Source organism: Trachypithecus francoisi, unplaced genomic scaffold, assembly GCF_009764315.1.
Source record: "Trachypithecus francoisi isolate TF-2019V2 unplaced genomic scaffold, Tfra_2.0 Lachesis_group4, whole genome shotgun sequence".
NCBI lineage: Eukaryota > Metazoa > Chordata > Mammalia > Primates > Cercopithecidae > Trachypithecus > Trachypithecus francoisi.
In genome coordinates this window covers 149698629-149722748 of record NW_022681469.1, presented here as the reverse complement: position 1 = coordinate 149722748, position 24120 = coordinate 149698629, and the positions used below count along the sequence as shown (strand labels likewise).

Here is a 24120-nt window from a genome sequence, read left to right as displayed (position 1 = left end):
GTGAGGCCTTTAATGTTTTTCTCTTTTGGAAAAGAGACGCTTGCCTGACACCCACGTCTCATGACTACATGGACTGTCCCCTCACCCTGCACTGCCAAGAGCGCTCCTACGGGTTTCTGGTGCTGCTGGACGTTAGTGCTTCCTGCCTACTTAAGAGGAAATGAGCAGGTTCTTCTCCGGAACAACACTTCCAAATTAGGAAGTATTATGTCAGGATGGCGGGTGGAAAGGGAGAGGAGAGGGAGGGGCAGAAGCTGAGGAAGCGCTTCCCAAGAGGACTGGCCCAGACTCCCTGCTACTCTGGCAGCCTGGGTCTCCTTCAGAGGCAAGCTCCTTGCCCCCCACTCCCGTCTGCCTCATCTGACTCCTGGGATACTGACTTGCTCTCTGCCTGGTACCCTGTCTCTTACAGAGCAAGGCCTCTGTTTATTAAATATCATGAACTCCTGCCCACTCAAAAGGGAGAGTTAGGCTCTGCCTCTTGCTGGTTTGACTGAGTGTCTACCTTCTTGGCTGTGTGAACTCCCAGGCTGTCTCCCCTTCTCTCTTCTCTATCTCTTGATTTCTTACCCTCACCTTTGTTTTCTCCTTTCCTTCTACCCTGTATCTCTTTTGTTCATTCTTCACATTTGTTGAAGGCGTTCTCTGTGGTAGCTATTGAGCAGGAGTGGCACAGGCCTACAGTAAAGAGCCACACACAAGTCCCTGTGCAGGGGACCGGGAGCCTCTCCTTTTCTCCCTCTCTATTTAAAATGTGTGGTTTCTACATGTTCATTAAGATGTGTGGTTCATTAAATGTGTGGTTTCTACATGTTCATTAAGGAGGCCTTAATGAACAAGGAGGCCTTCAGAGCACATTCCCAGCTTCATTTCACCACCATTGCTAACTTCTCTTCTGCCTCTTTAAATGCTTAGCAGAGATTTTGGTATACTGGGCACATTTTTAAAACAGCCTGCTGAAGAATGAACAACTGAATGAATGAATGAATGAATGATTGAATGATCGGTGATAGCAGCTGATGGTGCTGAGCACTGGTGATGTGCCAGTCATTTCACACACATCTGTGCAGACGCCTTTTCCATCCCAGTCCCCATACAACCACCTCGTTAGACGACCTGGGGTCCAGAGGCTGAAGCATGTAGTTGCACAGACCAAATCCCCTGAGTCCTCAAGACCACTACTGGGACCATGGCTTTAATTCCCCTGCTGGGAAACGTGCCTGCTAAGCCAGAGGCTGCTTGGGGTTTTATATATATGTATGTATATATATACATACACACACACACACACACACATTATGTGTGAGAGCATGAGACAGCATGAGCACACACCTTGGTCCCGTGCCTCTGGGGAGGTCCGCATCACTCTGTCAGTCTAACAAATCCAGCTGACCTCTGGCCCAGCCCTTCCCCGCTCCTCAGGCCAGGGCTTTAAAGGACCTGAGGCATTTCCACACAGTGTCTGTTTCCTCAGAACACAGGTTTTCAGCAAAGGCGTGGGAAAGGGCAGAGAGAGCACAGGACATATTCTGGAATTCAGGTAATGAGCTGGAGGAGGGTTTTTAAATCAGAGACAGCTTTGGGACAAGGAGAGAATCTCATGTGAACTTAGAGGAGACTTGACGCATGGGTCTCTGTTCCACTGCCGGCACATTTGAAAGGACAACTCTGTGCCTGGCGCAGTTATGCTTTAACCGGTCCCCAAAGATAAGAGCCACGATACGGCCTGTGAGCTCCCAGGGTCAGAGCAGAGGCCGCAGGAAGCAATAACAGCAAAGCCTCAGCGGGGCCTCTCAGGAAACTCAGTTCCTGCTTCTTCTCCGAGACCCTCACTTTAATTGAAATTAAAGTATTTATTTTTGTTAATAACTACAGGAAAGCTGGAATGAATTTTGAAATACAGCACTGAGGTTAAAAGGGGATTTGAAAAGTCAGCCTGGAACTTCCACTCACAAAAAGGAAGGCTCTGCTCCACGTGGCTGTCGGGGCTTTTTCTGGCAGGGTTCCCCAGAGCGAGGGGCGGGGGCTGTGTTTGACCTTGAAGGGCTGGATGTTCCCAGGGGCTGCCGCACCCCACAAGTCTTGGGAGGAGTTCAGAGTGAGAGGCGGGAACTGGATTGTTTGTACTCTGTTTTGTAAATCTCCTGTGGAAGAGCTCATGGAGCAGTGACTTAGTGAGGAAGGAAGTGGAGGATGCGAGGATGAGAAAGCCGCATGGTTCTTGTGGAGTAGAGGGTTTTCCTATCAACACTATTTTGTTGTTGCTGTTGTTCAGAAGTATTTATTTAAAGCAAGATCAGAAAGAGGCTTAAGGTTCATCATCTTCAAATTAACCCACCTCTACCAGAACCATGCTGAGACCAAGATCACCATCACCTTTCCCCTGGGGGTTGGGGCTCACCCCTCACCTCCACTTTGGGCTGGTCCTGAGGCAGGCAAGGCCAGACATTCCTGACCACAGCTAGGGAGAAGGTGAGAGGCCCCGCAGGGCTTTCTCGGGCCTCAACTTCCAGGATCCCCCTGTATAAATGATGGTGTTCTCACCTCAACCTTTCAGCCCTTGGGGTGCAGGTGGGGAGGGCAGCCCCACCCCAGAGACCCACCCGCAGCTGGCAGAGGTAAGGGATGGGGTTCGGGGGACTCCGAAGCTACAGATCTGATGACGTGTTTAAGCAGAGTGGCCACCAGGAGAAGCCTCCGCTCCTGCCTCTGGACTCCAGATTTCAGAGCATCTGTGGCCTTGAGCTCCCCAAAAATGGAAGAGTCTGTTCCTCGGGCCATCTTGTCACCTTCCCAGGTGGGCACAGAGTAAGTGCTGGACCTCGGAAGGCAGGAAAGTGTCAGAATGTCCTATTCCCAGACAGAAGTGGTGTAGCACGGGCACCCTTGCTGTTCAGGGAGGGGGTGCTGCTGGGACCCCTATCCTGAGAGTTGTGCTCTGAGCTGGGGCATCCGTGCAGGCTGAGAGGCTGCGCCATGGAACTGGGCCACTTGGATCAAATCCTGAGATCTTGGCAAGTGACATGAACGCTGCATGCCTTTGTTTTCCCATATGTAGAATGGGTTAATCAGAGGGTGGAATGAGTTTATGCAGAGACAGCACTTGCTTAGACAGCACCCATGGAGAGTCCCGTGGAGGTGCTTATGATTGTCACCATTCCTCTAAATGCCAAATCTATCTTCTCTTCTCCATCCCTTTTGCAGCGACCTTGAATTTGGCCACCATCTTGCCTTTGTGATGAGGCTCCGTGTGCTTGGCCTTGAGGGGTCCACCCCTCCCTCCCCAGTGTCCCTTACCTGGTGGCTTCCTCCCTGTCCTCAGCATCTCCCAGTCAGAGTCACTTCCCCACCCTTGAGTGCCTTCATGCCCTATTCACAGCCAACTCTCACCTACAGAGGCCTCCAGGACAGGGAAACGACTTGTCATGCTGTTTGGTCTGCAGGACTCAGGGCTCTGGAGAGTGAGGGGCCATCTGGCTTGTTCTCTGCTGTCTTTCCAGAGCCAGGGGGCTTGGCTGACAGACCCAGTCCATTTGGCCTCGGAGCTCACCCTCCCTGCGCCTTGCACTGTGGCTTCACGACAGCTGCGTCTCCTGCTCTGATCTGCTTCCCTTCCTGTTCTGTATTTGTTGGCAAACTTGGGGAGATAAGAAATTTTGTCTTACTTCTATATATATTTCATGTGATGCTTAACACTAGCAGGTGCTTAAGAAATAAATAGTCAAAATGTCTAAAGATGATGAATGTGCTTCAATAGCACTGTGAGCTTTGGCTTCTTAGTGACATACTAAAGTGATCATTAGGTTAAGTTTAGCTACAACCCTTTGTGGAACATGCAAGAACAAATAAAAAAATAGCTCATATAACTGAAATCTCTGGTCCTTGGACCTAGGAACCCACAAAGCTGTGTGATGTGAACGTGCTGGGTAAGTCATCCTCTCTGGCCCAGTGCAGATGGGAGCAGGAGGTGCAGGGCTGAGTCACCACCCTAGGGCCACAGTTAGTCAGCAGGGGTAGGCTCTGCCAAATCCTCATCTGAGGATGGGAAAGCCGTGAGGGGAGGGAGTAGACCTGGACGACGAAGGCTGGAGCCCTCTGGGACCTGCCTTGAAGCTGCATTGGAAGCTACGTAGAGCAAGCCAGGGTCTCTTCTCCACGACAGCCTATCTCCACCAACGCACTGTGGCCCTTCCTCAGTGCTCCACCCAGTGTCACTTTCACTCTCTCACCGTCCTGCTTGTGCACTATGACACACACACAGCACGATCTGTCAGCGTGGTTTTCGTGACCTGGTGCCTAGGAATAGGCCCCAGTGGCCTGGAATGTGTTGGCGCCACCAGTGTGGAGTCTCCTTCCCTGTCTCCCAATGTGGACGGGATAGCCAGGCCCACTCAGCTCTTCTTCTTCTCCTTCCCATTAGCAGCTCACAGGCACTGGGGCCTCTTGTCAGTAGGGGAGCTGTGAAAGCGCCTAGGGCTTTTTAAAATGAACTTGGACCAAATTAAGTAGCCCACGTACTTGAAAAAAGGAAACTTTGAAGTTTCCTTTGATGTTTATCTGCATTAAATTTTACCACATAGATGGAACTGAGTATAGTTTGGTGCTCATAGATTTGTGGTCAGAGAGTGCCACTTGTAAGCCAGTTTCATTCTGAGAGCCTTGCCCTGCCGCTACCGTGCATAGTTCACCAGGCCTGGTAAACTGCCTCAGCACTGTAAATTGTTATTGTTTGCTGTACTACAGAACCACATCATTGTCTGCCTGAACACTCAATTCTGTGAGACTATAATCTGCAATGGTGATGAGAAAGCTCTGTTGTCCAAATAGTTTGGAAGAATGTGAGATGAGTTGCAGTCTGAATGGCAGGACTGTGCAGTCCTGGGCATGGGAGGCTCCACGGGGAGAGGGCGGTGCAGGAGCAGGGCTTTCCAAACGGCACGGATGACGGGATCTTTGGATGATTGTGCTGTGTGATTTATTCTGGGATTTACTAGCTGGCTTGTAAATCCCAGGAAGAGTAGACAGGTTTTCTTAAGTCTAACTTACTCCTAGTGCGTGAAAGCCACCGTGATCTCCTGCGTGGGGAATTTAGGAGGCACCTGCTCTTTCTGGCTGGTAAGCAGGTGGTGTCTTCACAAGCTCCTGAGATGGTTTTGCATGTGGAGAACAAAACCCATTTTCCCTGTAGAGGGCAAGGGATGTCTCTCTCATGGTCTACTGGTCTCATCCGGATTCCTCCCAGGACACCTCTGTTTTTTTTTATTCTTTCTTTTGTCTAGTTGATATCATTTTATGTAATCTCTTTAGCAGTTTAGTCAGGACAATGAAACCTGCATAACAGTGGCCAGCTCTCCCATCAATATTTAGAAGAAAACTTCCCAAGATAGTTTGTGCCTTTGTCAATCAACACAGGACATTTATAAGCCAATAAATCCCACTTTGAGGATGCCAGGAGTTTAGTTTCTAGTCAGCCACTAAGTGTTTCTGGGTAGTTTTACTTCAAACGTTTAAAAAGAAAAATTTTTAATACTCAGATACATTGTAAGTAACCCAAGAGCAAATTTCTGTCTTTACAATTTGGGGAATCATTGTTTTAATTTCCCTCCGGGGACAGCTGTTCCATCATTGCAGCTATTCAAATACAGAGGAATGAGATTTCTTTTGTGAACTAAAAAGCAAATCTCACAGAGCCAAAGTGTTAACTGCCCATAATGTAAAAGGACTTCAAATCAAAATAAAGCTAATCAAAGTACAACAAACACAAGAATGGCTTTAAATAACAGGTTGAAATTGTAGGTAACATTACGTAGAAAACTATCATGGAAAACTTTCAGGCCCTGGAAACTTAAACTCAGGCTTTCAGTAACTTCTGCTTAAATGGGACCCGCACTAAGTGAATTCTCTGTAATGGCACTATTATATTCGTTTGTAGAAGGCTAATTTTTGGGGTCAAATAAACCTCCACTTATCTAGGTCAGGCCGACTGGAGTGTGAGCGTGAGAAGGAGGGCCAGAGAGCAGCTCATGAGCAGCGGAGCTCAGGAGCAATGGTGGGCGCGTGACGGTCATGCCGAGCTAGGGAATGAGGGTTGGCGCAGATGTAGATTAGGAGGATGTTTCTGGGTATATTTTAGTGGCTGCTCCAACCTAGGTCAGCCAAAGGGGATCAAAGGAGGAAAGGAACACTCAGTGGGGATCAGGCTGGGCCCATGGTGGGCGATGTGAAGGGGCTCACTGCCCTCCCTACTTCCCAGAAAGACAAGGTGCAGAACACACTCCACAGCCGGGAGACCAGGCGCAGAGAGGCCAGCAACGTGCCCACGCTCACACGGCAAATGTGCCAGAATCCAGATCTGAATCCACAGTCCACTGGAGTCCTGAGCTCGTCCTGTATTGGGCGAAACCTGCCAAGACTACGTGCCCCTTAAGGAAAACAGTCATGTACACATTACACATGGATGGCCTGGCCACCTCTCCACCACGTGAGGAGTCACCTTTGTGGACCTGGGGGTTACTGGGAGACGATTAAGAACAGCTGCGGACTGTTGGCCCCCTCTGATAAGCGGGGGAGGGGCAGCTCCCACATGCAGGGCTGGGTTCGGGGGACAGCCAGGGCTCACCTCCTGGTTGGGACAGGTAGGCACAAACTCAAGTAAGCCATAAACCAACCAAATCTTCTGGGGCAATATGTGCTAAGAGGAAAGTAAAACCAGGTGATAGAGACTGCCGGGCAAGGAGGGCAGTGCTCTCCATTCCCTGCTTCAGATAACCAGGAGGAGAGCTGGGGAATCAGGTCTGGGTTCCAGGTCAGGGCATGAGTGGACCTAGCTCCACACACAGCAACACCTGCTCCAGGCTGACCACCTACTCCCCAAGACAGTAGGTTGCACAGTGTCCCCACATTTCACATCTACCCAGAACTGCAGAATGTGACCTTATTTGGAAATGGGGTTTTGCAAATCTAAAAATCTTGAAATGAAATCATCCTGGATTTAGGGTGGGTCCTAAATGCAATGACTGGGATCTTTTTTAATATATACCTTTATGGAGCGCAATGTTTGTTTTGACATCTATACACATAGTGGAGTGATCAAATCAAACTAATATATCTATCACTTCACATATCTATCTTTTTTTTGTGCTAAGAAGATTTACAATAGACTCTCTTAGCAATTTTCGAGCTCGATGACTGGTGTCTTTATTAAGAGAAAGGAGAGGGGCCTGTGGTTGCAGAGACACAGGAAGAGGCCATATGAAGACAGAGGTTGACGTGGGGAGGTGCAGCCCCAGCGCAGGGATGCTGGGGCCACCAGAAGCCAGAGAGGCAGGAAGATCCTTCCCAGAATGCTTGCAGGAGCATGGCCTTTCGATGCCTGGCCTCCAGAGCCAGAAGGGAATAAATCTGTGCTATGTTGAACTACCAAGTTGGTGATGATTTGTTGTGGCAGTCTTGGGAAACAAATGCAGCCACACACAGAAATAACAAGCATCTCCCAATAAAAAGAGGCACACAGGATCCTCTCCCAGGACCACTGTCTAACTACGGTCATGGGAGTGTTCTACTCTGTGGCCAAAGTTATGACCATGAGAATGGCAAAAACATTCAGTGATTTTTGTGGTCAGAGAAGCGTGAGCATTCCCCACTTCCTGGGCTGCTGGGGGCCGCCTGTGGCTGCAGCTGAGAAATCAATGCCTGATGGTGCTGGAGTGAAAGGGGCTGTTCAGGGTGTGCTGCTGTCTGGTTATCCTCGGAGGTGGTCCCTGCTTCTGCAATGCGGCCCAGGAGCTCCGTGATGGGAGGGAGTGGACCCAAGCACCACGGCTCCCAGCAAGAGCCTGCCTGGTGGTGTCAAGGGCAGCTGCTGGCATAAGAGCACTCCAGATGTTTTTGTTTGTCTTCTTGTAGGCCACCTTTTACATCTGCCTGGAGCTGGGCAAACACCTCACGAGTGACTTGGCAGGACTGACTGCCACAGCTAACCAGGGGAATGCAAGCAATAAGGAGGACCTGCCAGGCCGGGTGGGCATCTGCTCCCTCCCTCTGGTCCCTGGCACATCCCTGGACTCCCTGCCCTGCTGTCGGAGGGAGAGGAGGGGCAACAACGTATTCTCAGAGACAGGGCCTGCCTGCAAATTCTTTAAAGTCAATGGGGTGAAATATATACCCACTGTCAGAAAAAAATAGGACTTAGCAAGCTGAGTGCAAATAACTGATACAAGACTGGGATGGAGATGGGAGGGGTTTGGGGCAAAAGCAGAAGTCTTTCTGGGTCCACACAAGCTGTGAAATACCTGGCTTGTTGCTCTGTGCCTGCCTCCAGCACTCAGGCAGGACTACCTGACCACTCTGCTCTCTCAGCCCCGCCCTGGCTCTGGAGCGAGCCTGTGGAAAGGGGGACACTTAGCCAAAGCCCCAGCCACATAGCAGCAGCAGCTGCGCCCTCTGTTGGCTCCTTGCACCTGCTCACTGGGCCTCCTGCGAGGCACCTGCTCCACTCCACCACCATCACCTGGGTCCTCCTGGCCTCGGCCTGGCTTGCTTACCTTGTCATCAAGTCCTGACTGGGGGAAGCAATACTCCTTCTCCACTACAAATCACCACAGTATTCACAAAGAATTCCAGAGAAATAAGAACACAGACATCAGACCATACTGAGCACTCAATAAAGAGAAAATTCTTCAAAGGTAGCTGATTGATGAGAGTTTCCACATGCAGAGGGGACAGGCACCGATTCGTGCACAAGAAGATCCAACTTTATTGGATCCAAAATAAAGGAATGTGTGTGTGCTGCATGCATGCACACACACATCCCCATGGCAAACTCTCGCTATCCCAGGAGCACAGACCACATGTGAGGATCCCGGCTCCTTATCTCCCCTCCCCGATTACCTTTGCAATCTGCACACACCAGTTGAGCAGGTACTGAGAGCCAATATTGTCCTTGTGTTCCCGGACATAGTCCAGGAGGCAGCCGAAGGGCATGAGCTGTGTGATAAGCTGCACGGTGGAGGTGAGGCAGATGCCCAGCAGGCGGCACACATGGGGGTTGTCCACGCTGGCCATCACGTAGGCTTCCTGGAGGGAGGGAGAGGCGTGTCAGTGGGGCTTCCCATGGCGGCCAGAAGGAGGGGCACATGGACCCCTTCCAGGTGAAAACGCATGAATGTGATCTTGAGTTTTGAAATATATACTCATGGAGGAAAAGCTGTGCCTGCAAAAGACCTAGAGCAAGGACGTTTATGTAGGGCTGTGAAGTGACAGATGCAGTGGGAGGGTGCCCCTCCTGGGTGCATCTGGGGATTCCCCATGACAGAGAGGCCCAGGCAACAGTGGCCATCAGGAGCACATTGGATAAAGGAGGAACCGGAGTCACCTGATCTCTGAGTTTGGGAACTGATACTGTCTTTGTTATGAAGACCTCTGCCTCAAGGTTAAGGATGCTGTGGTTTAAAATATCATGAGGGCCTGTGGGACTCTGTGTGTGGGGTCCAGAACACCCTGGGTAATGACTGACCCTGCACATCAGGGACACTGGCTGCGGGTGCTGCAGGGGAGAGGCGATGGAGAAGGCATCTAGGGAGCACTGAGCCAGCGGGGAGAAAGGCCATCCTGCCCCACAGGCCAGGTTTGGCCATGACTGTGCTCTGGGAAATGGGTGGGCATTTGGTCTGGGGATCCTGCCCGCAGCACCTCTGCAAAGAGTAGCTGGACAAGCTCTTTCAATGGACCAGTCCCAGGCTTTGAAATGGACAGAGCATTCAATCTATAGTGACTAAAGGCTGCCTGGCTGCCCGGGACCCATTTCTAAAGAGAAGTGGTCTCTCTGTGCTGTGCCCCCAGACTTCCTATGGGAAATCCATGATGCACTGAGTCAGGCATCTGCTGCCCGCTAATTCCGGCTGGCTGCCAAGGCAGGGGCCTTCCTTTGACAGAGCCATAAATAAAGACTTTATTTTAACCCTTCTGCTATTCTTGGGCTGAGGAAGCTAAATTTATTTGCAGTCATGCACACAATGGGGCCCTCTTTTCTGTCTGAGAATAAGGGAATCTCCAATTTCCACTCATAAATTATCTTTTCCTTTAAAATACAAATGGTGGTGACCTTTTATTCAGATGTGGAAAAGAACACACGGACTGAAGCAGAATGCATGCAGAGCTGCTTTTCGCATCTCAGCAATGCCTGTGTTTGAGTGTGGACTTGGGCAAGTTAGTGTCTCTGCAGAAGTGAACACACCGGGCCAGGGTCTGAGATAGGGTGCTGCTCCAGGGTGCCTGGGCAGGTCAGGTGCAACAGGCTGGCGGGAGGCAGGGTGGAGATAGGAGACAGGAGACAAAGGCAAGGTGGGGTGAGGGGATACAGACAGTCAATCCTCAGTGTCTGGGGAATTGGTTCCAGGACCTCCCTCAGATATCAAAATGCGAGGATGCTCGAGCCCCTGACATAAAATGGCACAGCATTTGCGTGTAATCTACAAACATCCTCCCGTCTACTTTACAGCATCTCCTGATTACCTATAGTACCTAATACAATGCAAATGCTATGTGAATAACTGTTATGCTGTATTGTTTAGGGAATAATGACAAGAAAAAAAGTCCGTATATGTTCAGTACTGTTGCAATTTTTTCCCCCATGTTTTTGATCGTAGTTGACTGAATCCATGGATAGGAAACTGCAGACATGGAGGGCAAACTGTAAATATTTACTAAAATACAAATATGCTCACACACTTTCCTTGCCCTAAACCCTGCCCTGGCCTTCCCTGTTCTTGGGAAGCCCCAAGACTGCCTGCCCTCCTCCCTCCAGCCTCTGGTCCTGCTGCCCACTTTCTCCCCAGGAGAGCTTCCCTCCGCCCTTACCCACGGGAGGACCTCTGTCCCCAGAACCTTCCACCTCCTCCTTAGCAGACTCTTTCTCAGAGGAGCCTTCCTTGACTCTTCAATCTAAATGAAACTCTCCTGGTATCTTGCAGTTTTTCCTTCAGAAAGCAGCCTAGGCATTGCCTATGAACCTTTTAGAGCCACACATTCTTGGGCCCCACCCCAGGCCAAGAGGGTGAAATGCAGGAGACAGGCCCAGCCTTCCCTGTGAACAAACCGTCTGGATTCTGAAGCTTGATGAAGCTGAAGAGCCACTGCTTTGGGGCACTCATCATAATCTGTCCTTAAATGTTTGTGTGATTTAAAAAGTGCCCTTCCCACCAAGCTCTTTGAGGAAAGAATGGCTTGGTCAGCTCCTAACACACGCCTAGGGTCTAGCTGGCGCTCTGCAGTGTCGGGTCGCCTGGCACACACTTGCTCTTATATTGCCTCAAGTCTCTGCCCCGTATCTGTTGGCAAGTATGTGGCAACTGCTCTGAGGGCCTGGACCTTTGCTTCTTCGACATTCCAGCAGGGACTAGGGCAGATCTAGGCACATACCTACTTCAAAACTGTCAGGGTTGAACTGTACTGAAGTCACGCAAGGTCAAAGACTCAAAGCAAGTCAAAGTCCAGGCCACTTTCATTCAAGACAAACAAACAAAAACTATAGCTTTAAATATTTTCTGCAGAGTGTTTAGGCTTTCTATTTTCAAGGAGAGTGTGTGTTATTTTCCTTTTATATTCTAAACATAATGTCACAATTTTAAAGAAGAGAGATGTTTAATATCTGTGGACTCAGTAGATATTGAAAATATCCTTTCAACTCGGAGAAGTGCTTGTTTATAAAAAGTCAGAATGGGACAGGGTCAGGAAGTGTATTTTGTCTGAGGTCACCATAGTCAGAGGGTAAGCTGAGGCTGACGAGGTGAACGGCCCACCTGAGGCCACCCTGCCCAGGGTCAGGTCTGGGCCCACAGCCAGGTCTCCTGACCCTGGCTCCCTCCATGGCCCGCTGCTCACCCCAATGGTTCGGAGGCTCCCCAGGTCCTGTGTGTGAGGGCAGCCTGTGGGGCCTGTTGGGTGCTCCAGTTAACGGACTTTAGACGTGAGACACACACACACACACACAGCACACCTAGAAATCTGTTTTGCATTCCCTTTCCATTGCCTACTCTAAATTTAAACTGGAAAGCCTATGGAAAAATTAATAGGCCATAGGATTGCCAGAAAGCACAAATCACATCTCTCCCCCGAGTCTGGGAAGCTGTACAACCATAACACCAAAGAAACCCTCTGGCTCTTCCTATTTTCTCAAGATCTGGTTGAGATTTGAAAACATATTGTATTCATTTGAGAGGGAAGAAGAATCTGCAAACCAGAGCAGTTTGAGCAGCCCATCTGCTGCAGGGCCTCGCAGGGCTGACCTGGGGCTGGGAATGGGGAGCAGAGCGGGGGGCGTGGGTGTCGGCCACACAGAGCCTGGAGCCCTGCCAGGCCCCATCCTACTAACATCTGATAGACCCACTGGGCCATCACTTCCTCCCCACCCAGCAGGCACAATGGGAACGCTGTTCAGTCGTGTGTCCCGTTCGGTGTACGCAGAAGCTAAAGCGAGCTTTGTTCTCGGTTGTTTGTCTTGGAAGTGGTAAATGTGCACCGTGACCTACAGCAAGCATGCTTGGTATTCCACAACAATCTCCGCGGAGCCCCAGCACCCGCAGGCTGGCAGGCAGAGTGCCCATTTGGAGCCCCCATGGCTCCTGGCCCAGTCCCACCGCAGGAGTGTCCCTGAGGCTTTGTGACCTTGAAAGCCTGTTATTTTGTCCTAGCTGCTGACATGACTTTTGGTTCCTTCCTTCTGGCTTGTCTGCCTCATCTGTGAACGGCTCTACCGTAAGAATTGGGGTTCTATTAGCTTTTGAACTCCTTAAGGAGAGGTGTATGTCCAGCCTTATGAATGAAGGGCAGGTGTCCCCTGCATTTTAAGAACTTTACTCATTTACTAAGCCACTGCTAGCAACATGGAACTGGGCTGCAGTGTGTGTGCCAGCCGCGGGGCCTGGTGTCTGCAGGGGAACGTGAGTATGGAGTCATTGCTGCCGTGCATGCATGCATGCGAGTCTTTCTAAGAGCACACGTGGCCCCATGAGGTGTCCTGCCACACGATTAAGGTGCTATTTAACTCCCCATTGAAATTGGCCTGGGCACTACTGGTTTTTGCTTTCTTTACCAGAAAGTGCCTCCTCCAGCTTCCCCCTCTCCATCCCAGCACCGTGCCCTGCCTGCCAGGATTGCTGGCGAGGCCCAGGCAGCCTGAGCTGCAGGATAAAGCACAGGCTTCAGGGAACACTCCAGGCTTGTCGCCCTCTGACTGCAGCAGACATGACATCCACCATTGGAGAGGAGTGGGGACATGGCTGCAGTGAAGAAACATGGGGCAAGGAAATAAGATGATGGAGGGGGAAGAGGTGATGAGGAGACAGGATGAGCAGGAGGCCAAACTGAGCCTTTCTTTTATTTATTTAATATATTTAGAGAGATATATATCTCTCTAAATATATATCATATGATATTATATAAGATATATTCATATATCTACATATCTATAGAGTATATATATACATATCTATATTCAGATATATATAGGTATCTATATTAATATCTGTATCTAATTATTTTTTTGAGCAGGATCTTGCTTTGTCACCCAGGCTGGAGTGCAGTGGCAAGATTTTAGCTCACTGCAGCCTAGATCTCCTGGGCTCAAGCCATCTTCCCATCTGCTGAGTAGCTGGGACTACAGGCATGAGCCACCATACCCAGCTAATTTTTTATTTTTTTGTAGAGACTGGGTCTCAGTATGTTATCCAGGCTGGTCTCAAACTCCTAAGCTCAAGGGATCCTCCTGCCTCAGCCTCCCAAAGTGCTGGGATTACAGGTGAAAGCCACCATGCCAGGCCCATGGACGCTTCAGATGTTGGGTGCACTTAACTTTTAAGCCTTGACCTTATCTATCTTCTACTCCATTTCCAACTCCATAGAAGCATATTTCCTCCAATTAAAAGGTCCTGGGGGGCACTTTTCAGTGAACACTGCTTCCTTCCCAAAGCACAGCTATTGTCTTAGAATACATCCAAACCCTCCTCATACTGCATTATAAATACCACTGAAATTCCCATTTCAACATGATTTTATATAATTTATTAGGATGTGCTGAACGAATAAAAAATGAATTAAGGAAGCAAATTCTGCAGGGAGATTTTCCTACACAGCACAGGTGAGGGTCTAGAGATTTTAAGTGAAAGGCTTCACAGATTGCCCATCTTTCTGTATTTCTTGTGGTTATATTAATAGACTTAACATTTTGTTACTAGGACTTGACTCAATTTGTAAACCATTAAAATGAAAGCTAATTTTTCTTGATAAGTATATCATCAAGTTTTACAGATTTTTTATTGTACTATATCAATTCATCATCTTTCATTTAGAAGTATATCAACATGGCATTTCCCCTACTATAATAAAAGGAAGAAAAGCTGCTGAGAGAAAATTAAACTGTAGATTTTCTCCAATTAAAAAATAGTGTCTTAAGACAATTTTATGAAGGCCCATGTTCTCTTAGCTTGCTGTGTATTCTGTGTGTTAGACATGAGGTGGGGGATATCACTCTCTGGCTTTTGTCCTTCTTGGCTGTAAGATCAACTAAATTCTCTAGGGTTTTGAGGTAATAAGGACAGCCATTTTTCCTTTTCCTTGATTCTGCTTCCCTAGTCCGCTGCCTGAGCCCCTTGACCTCCTCTTTCACTTGCTCTGTGTTGGGACAAGAGTAAAGGTTTCCATGAACTCACAGCGAACCCAAGCCAGTGTAGAAGAGGCTCTGTCAGACCCCAGCCAATGTCTTCCCACCACTGGCTGGGGGAAGGCCCAGAGAAGGTGGAGAAAGTTCAATAGAATTGGTAGTAAGAAGATAACAATTATCTTGTGGAATTTTCCAAGAACTTATTCCACAAAGTAACAATGAACAGACACTGGAGAAAAATGTGAATTATTTTGAGAGAAAGTACAGCAGGTGGGCAACAGTTCATAGACTGCACGCCATCATATTCTAGGCACCTTTAAAAAAGCCATTTCAAAGATGAGATAACTTGGTGTAGTGAATTGAATGCAAGTTTCAGAGTCAGAAATAACAAGGGGTTTAAACCCTATCCCAGCCATATAATGGTCAGTCAATTTTTTTATGCCTCCATTTCTTCATCCAAAAAATACTGCAAACAACACCCATGCTCCAGGCTCACCAAGAGCACTCACTCATCATGCATCAAGAAACTAGTGCTGGGCAGATGCCAGTGATTGCCTGTTTCCAGCCTTTTGGGGTGAATACCAGCATGGGAGAGGCCAGTGTTGTCTCTAAGGGGAGGGAGTTATGCCCACTATAGCTAGAAAGGGAAAGACATGGAAAGTGAACATTTAGGATGTGGAGATGAGCAGGGTTTACAGCAGAGCAGCTGCCAGACATGAGAAAAGGTGGGCCCTGAGGTCCAGAGTCATGGACCCCTACACAGCAAAGCAGAAACTCACATCGAGGATTTCCTTGTTGGCTTTTGGAGATGTTGCTTCTCTTAATTCCTTGATAGCGACGGGAATTTTAACTTTCTCACCTTCTGGGATCCAGAGTCCCTATGACAGAGAGAGAGGGAAGATGTTAACGGGCAATTGTGAGACAGTGCCACAAGCTGCCCAGTGAGCTGGGTGGATTTTACCAGCAATGCATCCCAAAGTGAGGGACACTGGGGCAGTGGAGCCACATCCAAGGCTGATATTGCTGGGGGCTATGACGCTCCCGCAGCCCTGCAGCTGTTAGGCTCCACGAATCACACCGATTATTTAGATAAAAGAATCTCAAGCTTATAAAGCCTGTTATAAAGTCCGTGCAGATCATTTCATCCAGAATTTAATGATGTTGCGTCTAGGCCTAACTGAAATCAGATTTCATGCAAAGAGGATCTAGAAGAAGCAAATGAAGAGGAGCCCATTTTAGCTAGGCTGCATTCTGATGCCGTGCGGTGAGAGGCGGCCCTCCTTCCGCCCTGTGCTGCGCCCCACGGCAAGGTCAATGGCATCAGGACTACTGATCATTGTGGTTCTTGGAAAAAGAGAATCTTGGAAAAAGATTTCCTCTCAATAACTTGGGAAAAACACTGGAGTTTCCCAAACATTCAGTGAAACAAAGAGTAAAGTCGATGATGGAAATATACAGCTTTCGAGAACTCTGGGCTCCCCACCAGACCATGAGGGGCCCTGCGGTCCAGCCCAGAGACCTTACCTTATACACAGTTCCGAACGCACCGGAGCCCAGCACTTTGATCTTCTTGAATTCAGTTTCCTTCAAGATCCTCAAGAGAGCTTGGTTGGGAGCTTCTCCACTGGGCGTAAGAGGCTCCACAAGCTGGGGGGAACAAGAACACAGAGACAAGGGTCCCCTCAGCGCTCACCACGCTGGGAAGCAGTGCCAGACGTGGCCCAGCAGGGGGAGCAGCAGCCATGGCATGTGCTTGGGTGCCAGGACACGGCACTTGCCAGCTCATTTGGAAGGACAAATGTACACCTTCTTTACAGAGCTTGACAGAAGTTGGTAGAAACACAGGCTCTGATACAGGTGTTCTTTAAATGAACAGCTACCTTTCAACAAACACAATTTCTATTTCTGTTTCCACGCCTACTAGCTGGATTGAAAAACTCCAGTAGGGAAGTTGTGTGTGGCAGTCATTTTGGTGTCTGTCGGGGCATATCACATGCCTTTATGCTTATGAGCTGGGGGGTTGCTCTTGCCATAGATCATGGCTTCCAGCACAGGACTGGGCTGAGGCAGAGTCCATCATGGACAAAGCCACTGTGTAGACAATGGTGTTTTCCAAAGCAGGAATCTCTTGCCTCTGCCACAGTGCCAGCAGAGGATCAGCATCTAGACTTCCCGGCCTCCCTCCTACGCACACACAGGCACCAGCTCCTAAGCAGATGCCACACAGCTTTGTGGGCATTGAAGGGTGCAGTCTAGAAACATTGCCGTTTCCTCGGATGGATATACCAATATGTCACTAACTGGGTATAACTGCACATTCAGAGATTCTTTCTGCATCATAATACAATTATGTGTCTAACATACACAACTGCTAATGGTCCGTTCCCGGGGCTGGCCCTTGTTCCCATTGGGGTGCGAGGGCTCCTGAGCGCACCCAGTCCTGGTACTCACCTCCCTCTCCTGCAGCAGCCTCCGCAGTGTGCGCTTCCGAACGATGTGGCGCCTTCGCATGAAGAGGCCGATCCCCAGGGCCACCACCAGCAGCAAGAGGAGGGCCCCCACCATCCCAGTGGCGATGGACGGGATCTTAGGCCTGGAATGAGGTGGAGGAACAAGGAAGGGTGAGATTGCTGACAGATTCCATGGCCTTGGCACTCAACATGCCCCTGAATATTTCAGCACACTGACATCTTGTAGAATGATCTGGGAAAGTGAGATACTGTGTAGCTTCTAAAAGGAGAAAAAACAGGCTTCTAGGGCAATGTTTCCAACTTTCTCAAGTTCCCCCCAGTCTCCTACCAGGCCCAATTTTCCTCATTTTTTAAAATTGAGGCTTTATCTGGACCTCTCAATATGATGAGTGTTTTTCAATTTGTTGATTAACAAAATATAATTCAAAAAATAACTTAGACTTCAATAATGCTTTTTCATGGATTGGCATTTTGTTCATTTCAAGAGTATTTCCATGCAGTTGAAGTGCCGTAGTCCATACACATGGAGCAGGCACTGCCTCCGGTCAGGCTGTGTGAAGGGACTTTTTGACAATGCTGAGACTCCTCTGGGTCCTTGACTTGCAAGATGAGCACACGGATTGTGTGAAATACTCTCTGAATGAGCTTGAAGGGGGTTATAAAGGGATAGGATCCAGACATAGAAAGAATCATTGTGATGAGTGATGTCGTCATGCAGCCTCAATCCATAAGGTGCATTTAATCCTCCCTCCCAGAGAGGTCATGTCTAGTTCCAGAGAGAAGAAACCAGAAGCCACGTGTGTCAGCTCACTAGAATACCGGAAGATATACAGAATCATTTGCTATGGAGTGCATGTCCATAGAGAGCCACAGGAGTGAGGGTGGGTGAACAGGAGAAGAAAAAGATGGAAAAGAGCAGACGTAAGAAGGAATGGCCATGACTGGTTTCAAGGTGGACATGTGGTGGAAAGCCCCATGATTAAGATCCCTGAGATTGCAGGGTGGAGTGGGGAAGTTCTGCTGGGTGTCGTAGCAGCTCACTGAAGAGACGGGAGTGGAAGGGGACCCAGTCTCTGCAAAGTTGCCTTCTTCCTCGATCATGTGGCACTAATGGCAGGAGGGAGAGCTATGGTTGTCCACTCAGGGGCAGAAGAGCAGGCCAAAATGAAGGAAGGGCAGTGGTGAGGAAGGGACTTTGTAGACGTTACCAGAGATGGCAGAGTGGCCTGGAAGTTCGGTTCGTGTTCGGAAACATCCAGAATGGCAAACAGGTGCTTGGTGTGTAATTCCCTGATTCCCGGCTAGACGCCGTCGAGGGTAACACCACTCTTTCCTAGTGAGTTTGAACAAGATTTTACAACTTTGCTTTTCTCAGGGCTTTGCTCTGGCAAACTGGCCAGAGCTGATGTTGAAGGAAGCCCTTTTGCCTTTGCTGGGCAGTGTGTCTGGGAAAGAAAGCGAGGAGAAACACTCCCCTACGCTGGAGGGTGTCATCGAACAAAAAGGCCACTCATACACAGGCTTGTGATGGGACCAACGGGGTAAGTGGACAGAAAAGAAGAGGAGCTAGAGGCAGAGAAGGACACAGCAAAACCAGTGGAACCGAGGAAGTCAGAGGCAGGCCATGCATCAAGCAATGGTGGAGCAGGGAGCAGCTCCAGCACTGCGCGTCCAACCTTCCCTCCACTGAGGACAAAGTTGGCACACGGAGCCACGTGGAACCAGCTGGGCAGTCTCTGCAGACACCCTGGCTGGGGGAAGGCTGGCCCAGAGCCATAGAAACTTGATCAGGACAGAGGACAGTCAGAAACGCAGGAAAGCATCATCTTCACCCACAGCAGTGTGGTCATTCTTGATGAGGTCCATGTGATACAGAGCTGTGAACACTTACCCGTTCCTTGCACAGCCTTCAAGACCTGACCCAGTGCATCTGTAGGAAGTGAAAGAGAAATATACATTTTTCTCATTCTACTTCTTTGGCATATTTCTTGGAGATTTTTACTTAAATTATAAGGCAGTATATGCTAAACTACTCTTAAATAATTAAAATCACAATGTGTCTGAATGTTGGATTGGTGGTTAATTATTTAGTATGCATTTCTTCATTTGTTCATTCACTCAGCAAATATTTTTGAGTTTCTACTCTGTGACAGGCGTTGTTCTAGCACTGAACAAAGCAGCTAGCTTGTTATTGAAATGTTTTCACATCTGGCTTTTGACATAGATAATTGTCCCACAGCTGGCTCTAGAATTTCAAAGAGGGGCAGAAGGAACCAAGGCTAGAAGCATGGACTGGGGCCACGCTAATTACGGAGAAGCCTGGCAGCATGGTGTCACTGCAGGTTTCTGACAAATTCTGTGCTTTGAACAACCATCTGGCAGTGAGGAGGAAGAGGTCAGTCCTAGGGGTGATGGTTAGGCTACTAGATGGGGTGAGAGGCACCGGCAAAGGGAGTGGAAGGAAGGAAACTGGTAGGATACTCTTGAGAATCTGGTGGCCCACATGCAGAGGTTGCAGAAAGGAAAAGCGGGGGGGAACAGACAAGTAAAGGCATGAGGCTCAGTGGCTGGAGGAGGCTGTGAGGATCACAGATGCAGAAGGCCAGGCAGGGAGGTGGCTGCATCCACCCTGACCCAGCTGAAACTCTAATGGCAGAAGAGATGGGATCCATCCTAAGCATGACTCCTGAGCAGCTGGGCTCCCATTCTGGTGGGACACGCTACCATCATTACTTTGATTACAGGACGGTAGTTTAAAAAGGCAGAATAACGTGGCTTTGAGACTCCCATTTCCTGACTTGGGGAAAGATGGACAAGTACATTTCAATATGTGAGAGGCCTGGGGAGCCCTGGTTTAACACTATAATCTGGTCCTAACAGTTTCCGTTTCTGATCTCCAGGTCTCTAGTCTCTACACTGCTCTTCTTAATTTGGGGGTCTGGGCGCTACCTCTTTTCCATGGTGTCATGTAGTGCAGTCTTACCACTGTGGTGCCTTTGAGCTTAGTTCATAAACCAAACACGCAGGCTTCATAGGGGGTGGAATATACAGGAGGCCTCGTTACTGCTCACCCCATTACCTCCTGCAGACACCAAATAGTCCAAGACAGAAAGCAGTCACTCAGGAACTGTCCTTACAGCAGTCTCTCCCTGCCTGCTGAACGCAATACAATGGGAATACCCTGCAGAGGGAGGGCAGATTGAAACTGCAAATTTTCTACAACATGCAGAGTCTTATGCAGCCTCTGAAAGTGCTTTTGGGCAACCACAGGGATTGCTAACAAGAAGCTGTGACACACAAGCTTATAGGGAAAGGTAGACCAGTTGACCCTTGAAGAGAAGCTAGACAAGGACAATGGCAGGACGGTGCTGCAGGAGAGAAGGATGTGAGAGCGTCAGAAGGCGAGGGGCTCCTGCTGACGCTGATGAGGTCCTCGGTGACTCTGCAGTAATGACTATTAGGTATGAAGTCAAGCAGGCTATAGCATGTTATTTAATTCTGTCAGAAAAAATATTCTCTGTGCCCCATTTGATTAATTTTTTTTTGGTAAGGAATTTATACATATTTGCAATTATAGCAGTAACTAAACTTTGTTACATATAATTAAAATAGGCAAATTTTCATATTATTTGGTTTATCAGGATAAAGATTTCAAAGCAACTTTTTCCTCACTGTACTATGAAAATGCAGTTCCATTTAAAAATAGATATTCTGGCCGGGCGCAGTGGCTCACGCCTGTAATCTCAGCACTTTGGGAGGCCAAGGTATGTGGATCACCTGTCAGGAGATCAAGACAAGCCTGGCCAACATGGCGAAACTCCGTCTCTACTAAAAATACAAAAATTAGCCAGGCGTGGTGGTGGGCATCTGTAATTCCAGCTACTCGGGAGGCTGAGGCAGGAGAATTGCTTGAACCTTGGAGGTGGAGGTTGCAGTAAGTCGAGATCACGGCACTGCACTCTAGCCTGGGTGACAGAGTGAGACTCTGTCTCAAAAAAAGAAGAAGAAAAAAAAAAAGAGCTCTTCCTCCAGGGTCCCTCCCCCTCGTCTGGGTGGCTGCGCCTGTTAAAGAAACCCCTGTAAGTGTTTCTTTAACAATAGAAATGGAGAAGGCAATACATCCCGTCTGAGAAAGGAGAGAGACAATATATTCAGGAATGTTGTGCACATCATAAATACTCAGTGAAAGAAATTTAAAAAATTTTCCCTTACTCTCATCAACATTTCACCATATTTAAAAAATTAAACCCATTTCTATTGTGCAATTCCTATATAATTAATGGCTTTGGGAGAAGACACAGGTGTCAATAACAAGATTATATCAAACTATATACTCTTCTAAAAAGGTTCAGAATCAGGAATGTAATCACACATATGAAAGAAAATACTTATAAAATTCCATATGTCAAATGAATAGCATTAGGACTTTATTTGAAACAAAGGGAGAAATTGAAATTGTAGAAAGGAAATGCAGTTTTAGTGGGAGACTAAAGTCAGACAGTGAAGATTTATTATGACCTGGGAAAAAATAGAAAGACATTAGAAAAATGACCACTAACATTTTTAATTTAAATCTTGAGTAAATCCCCTCTTTCTATATTTGGCAAACTATTTCTTATACAAAGTAAGTGTATTGAAAATGCCAACACCCAATCACTTTCTGGACCTCCCCTAAGCCCAGTGACATACACTCACTGACACAGAGATACTGACACAGAGATACTGATGCACATCTATTCCAAAAGAGAGAAAAGGGGGGAAGATAAAACATTTATTCTATACAGATAATATAATTCTGTTTCAAAGACTTAGCTCCAAAATTGCTTATAGAAATAGATTAAGTGAAAAACTAGCAAAGCATCTTTTATACCATGCTTCATCGAGCTCACAAAGTGGCCAACAGAGCTGGCATGTTGGTATACCCAAAGGCAAAAATATGAAAAATCTTACATTGCTCCCAGGGAAATATTTGCTAAAATTCAAAATCAATTCCAGATTTTAAAAACAGTTAAAAACTAGGTATAGGTGAGTACTTCCTTAATTAGATAATTAGTATCTCAGACTAATAGCAAATGTTGTTTTCACGCTGAGACATTAGAGCTATTCCTGTCACCTTTAGATGCCAAGCTCTGATGTCCACTGTAATTATGTCTGATATTATTCTGGAAACTTGGCCCTTATAATATGATCTAATACTTTTGGAAAAGGTATTAAGATACTGCTGTTGGAGATTATATGATTGTTTTCCTAGAAAGTTCACAAATCCTCATCATGTCTCAGTCACCATCACTGCCACTATTGTTGCTCCCATGTCCTCACCACCATCACCACCATCATCGCCACCACCATTGTGACTCCCGCCTCCTCATCACCATCACCACCACCAACACTGTGACTCCCACCTCCTCACCACCATCAACACCATCACCACCACCATTGTGACTCCCACCTCCTCACCACCATCACCACCATCATCACCACCATGAATGTGACTCCCACCTCCTCACCACCAACACCATCAACACTGCGACCATTGTGACTCCCACCTCCCCACCACCATCACCACCTTCATCACCGCCACCATTGTGACTCCCACCTCCTCACCACCATCAATACCATCATCACCACCACCATTGTGACTCCCACCTCCTCACCACCATCAACACCGCCACCACTGTGACTCCCACCTCCTCACCACTATCACCACCCTCAGCACCACCACCACTGTGACTCCCACCTCCTCACCACCATCAACACCATCAACACCGCCACCATTGTGACTCCCACCTCCTCACCACCATCAGCACCACCACCATTGTAACTCCCACCTCCTCATAACCATCACCATCCTCAACACCACCACCATTGTGACTCCCGCCTCCTCACCACCATCAACACCATCAACACCGCCACCATTGTGACTCCCACTTCCTCACTACCATCAACACCATCATCACCACCACCATTGTGACTCCCACCTCCTCACCACCATCAACACTGCCACCATTGTGACTCCCACCTCCTCACCACCATCAACACTGCCACCATTGTGACTCCCACCTCCTCACCACCATCAACACTGCCACCATTGTGACTCCCACCTCCTCACCACCATCAACACTGCCACCATTGTGACTCCCACCTCCTCACCACCATCAACACCATCACCACCACCATTGTGACTCCCACCTCCTCATCACCATCACCACCATCAACAATGCTATCATTGACTCAGTATTCACCATTTTCCAGGCACCATTTTAAGTATATCACATATCTTAACTCATGGTCATAAATATCCTGTGAGCTATGGAGCATCATTATCCCAATTTACAGAAAAGAAAGTGAGGCACAGAGAAGGTAAGACCCTTGCCCAAGGCCACACAACTCATACAGATAGATTCAGAGAAAGAATGAGTAACATTTCCAAACAAGGCTGGGGATTTTGAGAAACAGAAGTAAGTGTGAACTACTACATGACAGCTCAACTTCTCTTTCTGATTGTTGAGTATGACCCAGTTTGATTGACAGCTTTACTATTCCCGTAAATTAGATACACACAATCAGAGTGCTTCTGCTAATTCCAATCAAAGTAGTTTTTTGCTTTTGTTTTTTTGGGACAGAGTTTTGCTCTTGGTGCTCAGGCTGGAGTGCAGTGATGAGATCTTGGCTCACTACAACCTCTGCCTCCTGGGTTCAAGTGATTCTCCTGCTTCAGCCTCCTGAGTAGCTGGGACTACAGATGCCTGCTACCATGCCTGTCTAATTTTTATATTCTTAGTAGAGATGGAGTGACCATCTCTACTAAGTCTACCTGTCTGACATGTTGGCCAGACAGGTCTCGAGCTGCTGACCTCAAGTGATCTGCCTGCTTTGGCCTCCCAAAGTGCTGGGATTACAGGCGTGAGCCACTGTGTCTGGTCCAGTTAAAGTACTTTTTATTCAAGTAGCAACAACTTAACAACCAACTAGCTTTTAAAAAGTGTCTTTAAG

At 48.1% G+C, this 24120-nt stretch overlaps 1 protein-coding gene and 1 long non-coding RNA gene across 3 annotated transcripts in view; one reads left to right on the top strand and one right to left on the bottom strand.

Annotated features, from left to right (window-relative positions):
* EGFR (epidermal growth factor receptor) overlaps positions 1-24120 on the bottom strand; it is a 193752-nt gene that overhangs the window by 20035 nt on the left and 149597 nt on the right. For both annotated transcript variants that reach the window (XM_033194501.1, XM_033194502.1), the window contains 5 exons: positions 19019-19057; positions 17108-17249; positions 16181-16303; positions 15436-15534; positions 8890-9075 (listed from right to left, as the gene is read on the bottom strand). In XM_033194501.1, coding sequence (XP_033050392.1) covers positions 8890-9075; positions 15436-15534; positions 16181-16303; positions 17108-17249; positions 19019-19057 — 589 coding nt within the window. The remainder of the gene's footprint in view (positions 1-8889; positions 9076-15435; positions 15535-16180; positions 16304-17107; positions 17250-19018; positions 19058-24120) is intronic.
* LOC117073507 lies at positions 1259-10619 on the top strand. The gene is made up of 2 exons (XR_004433256.1): positions 1259-1540; positions 7906-10619. It is a non-coding gene; the product is annotated as an uncharacterized LOC117073507 (long non-coding RNA).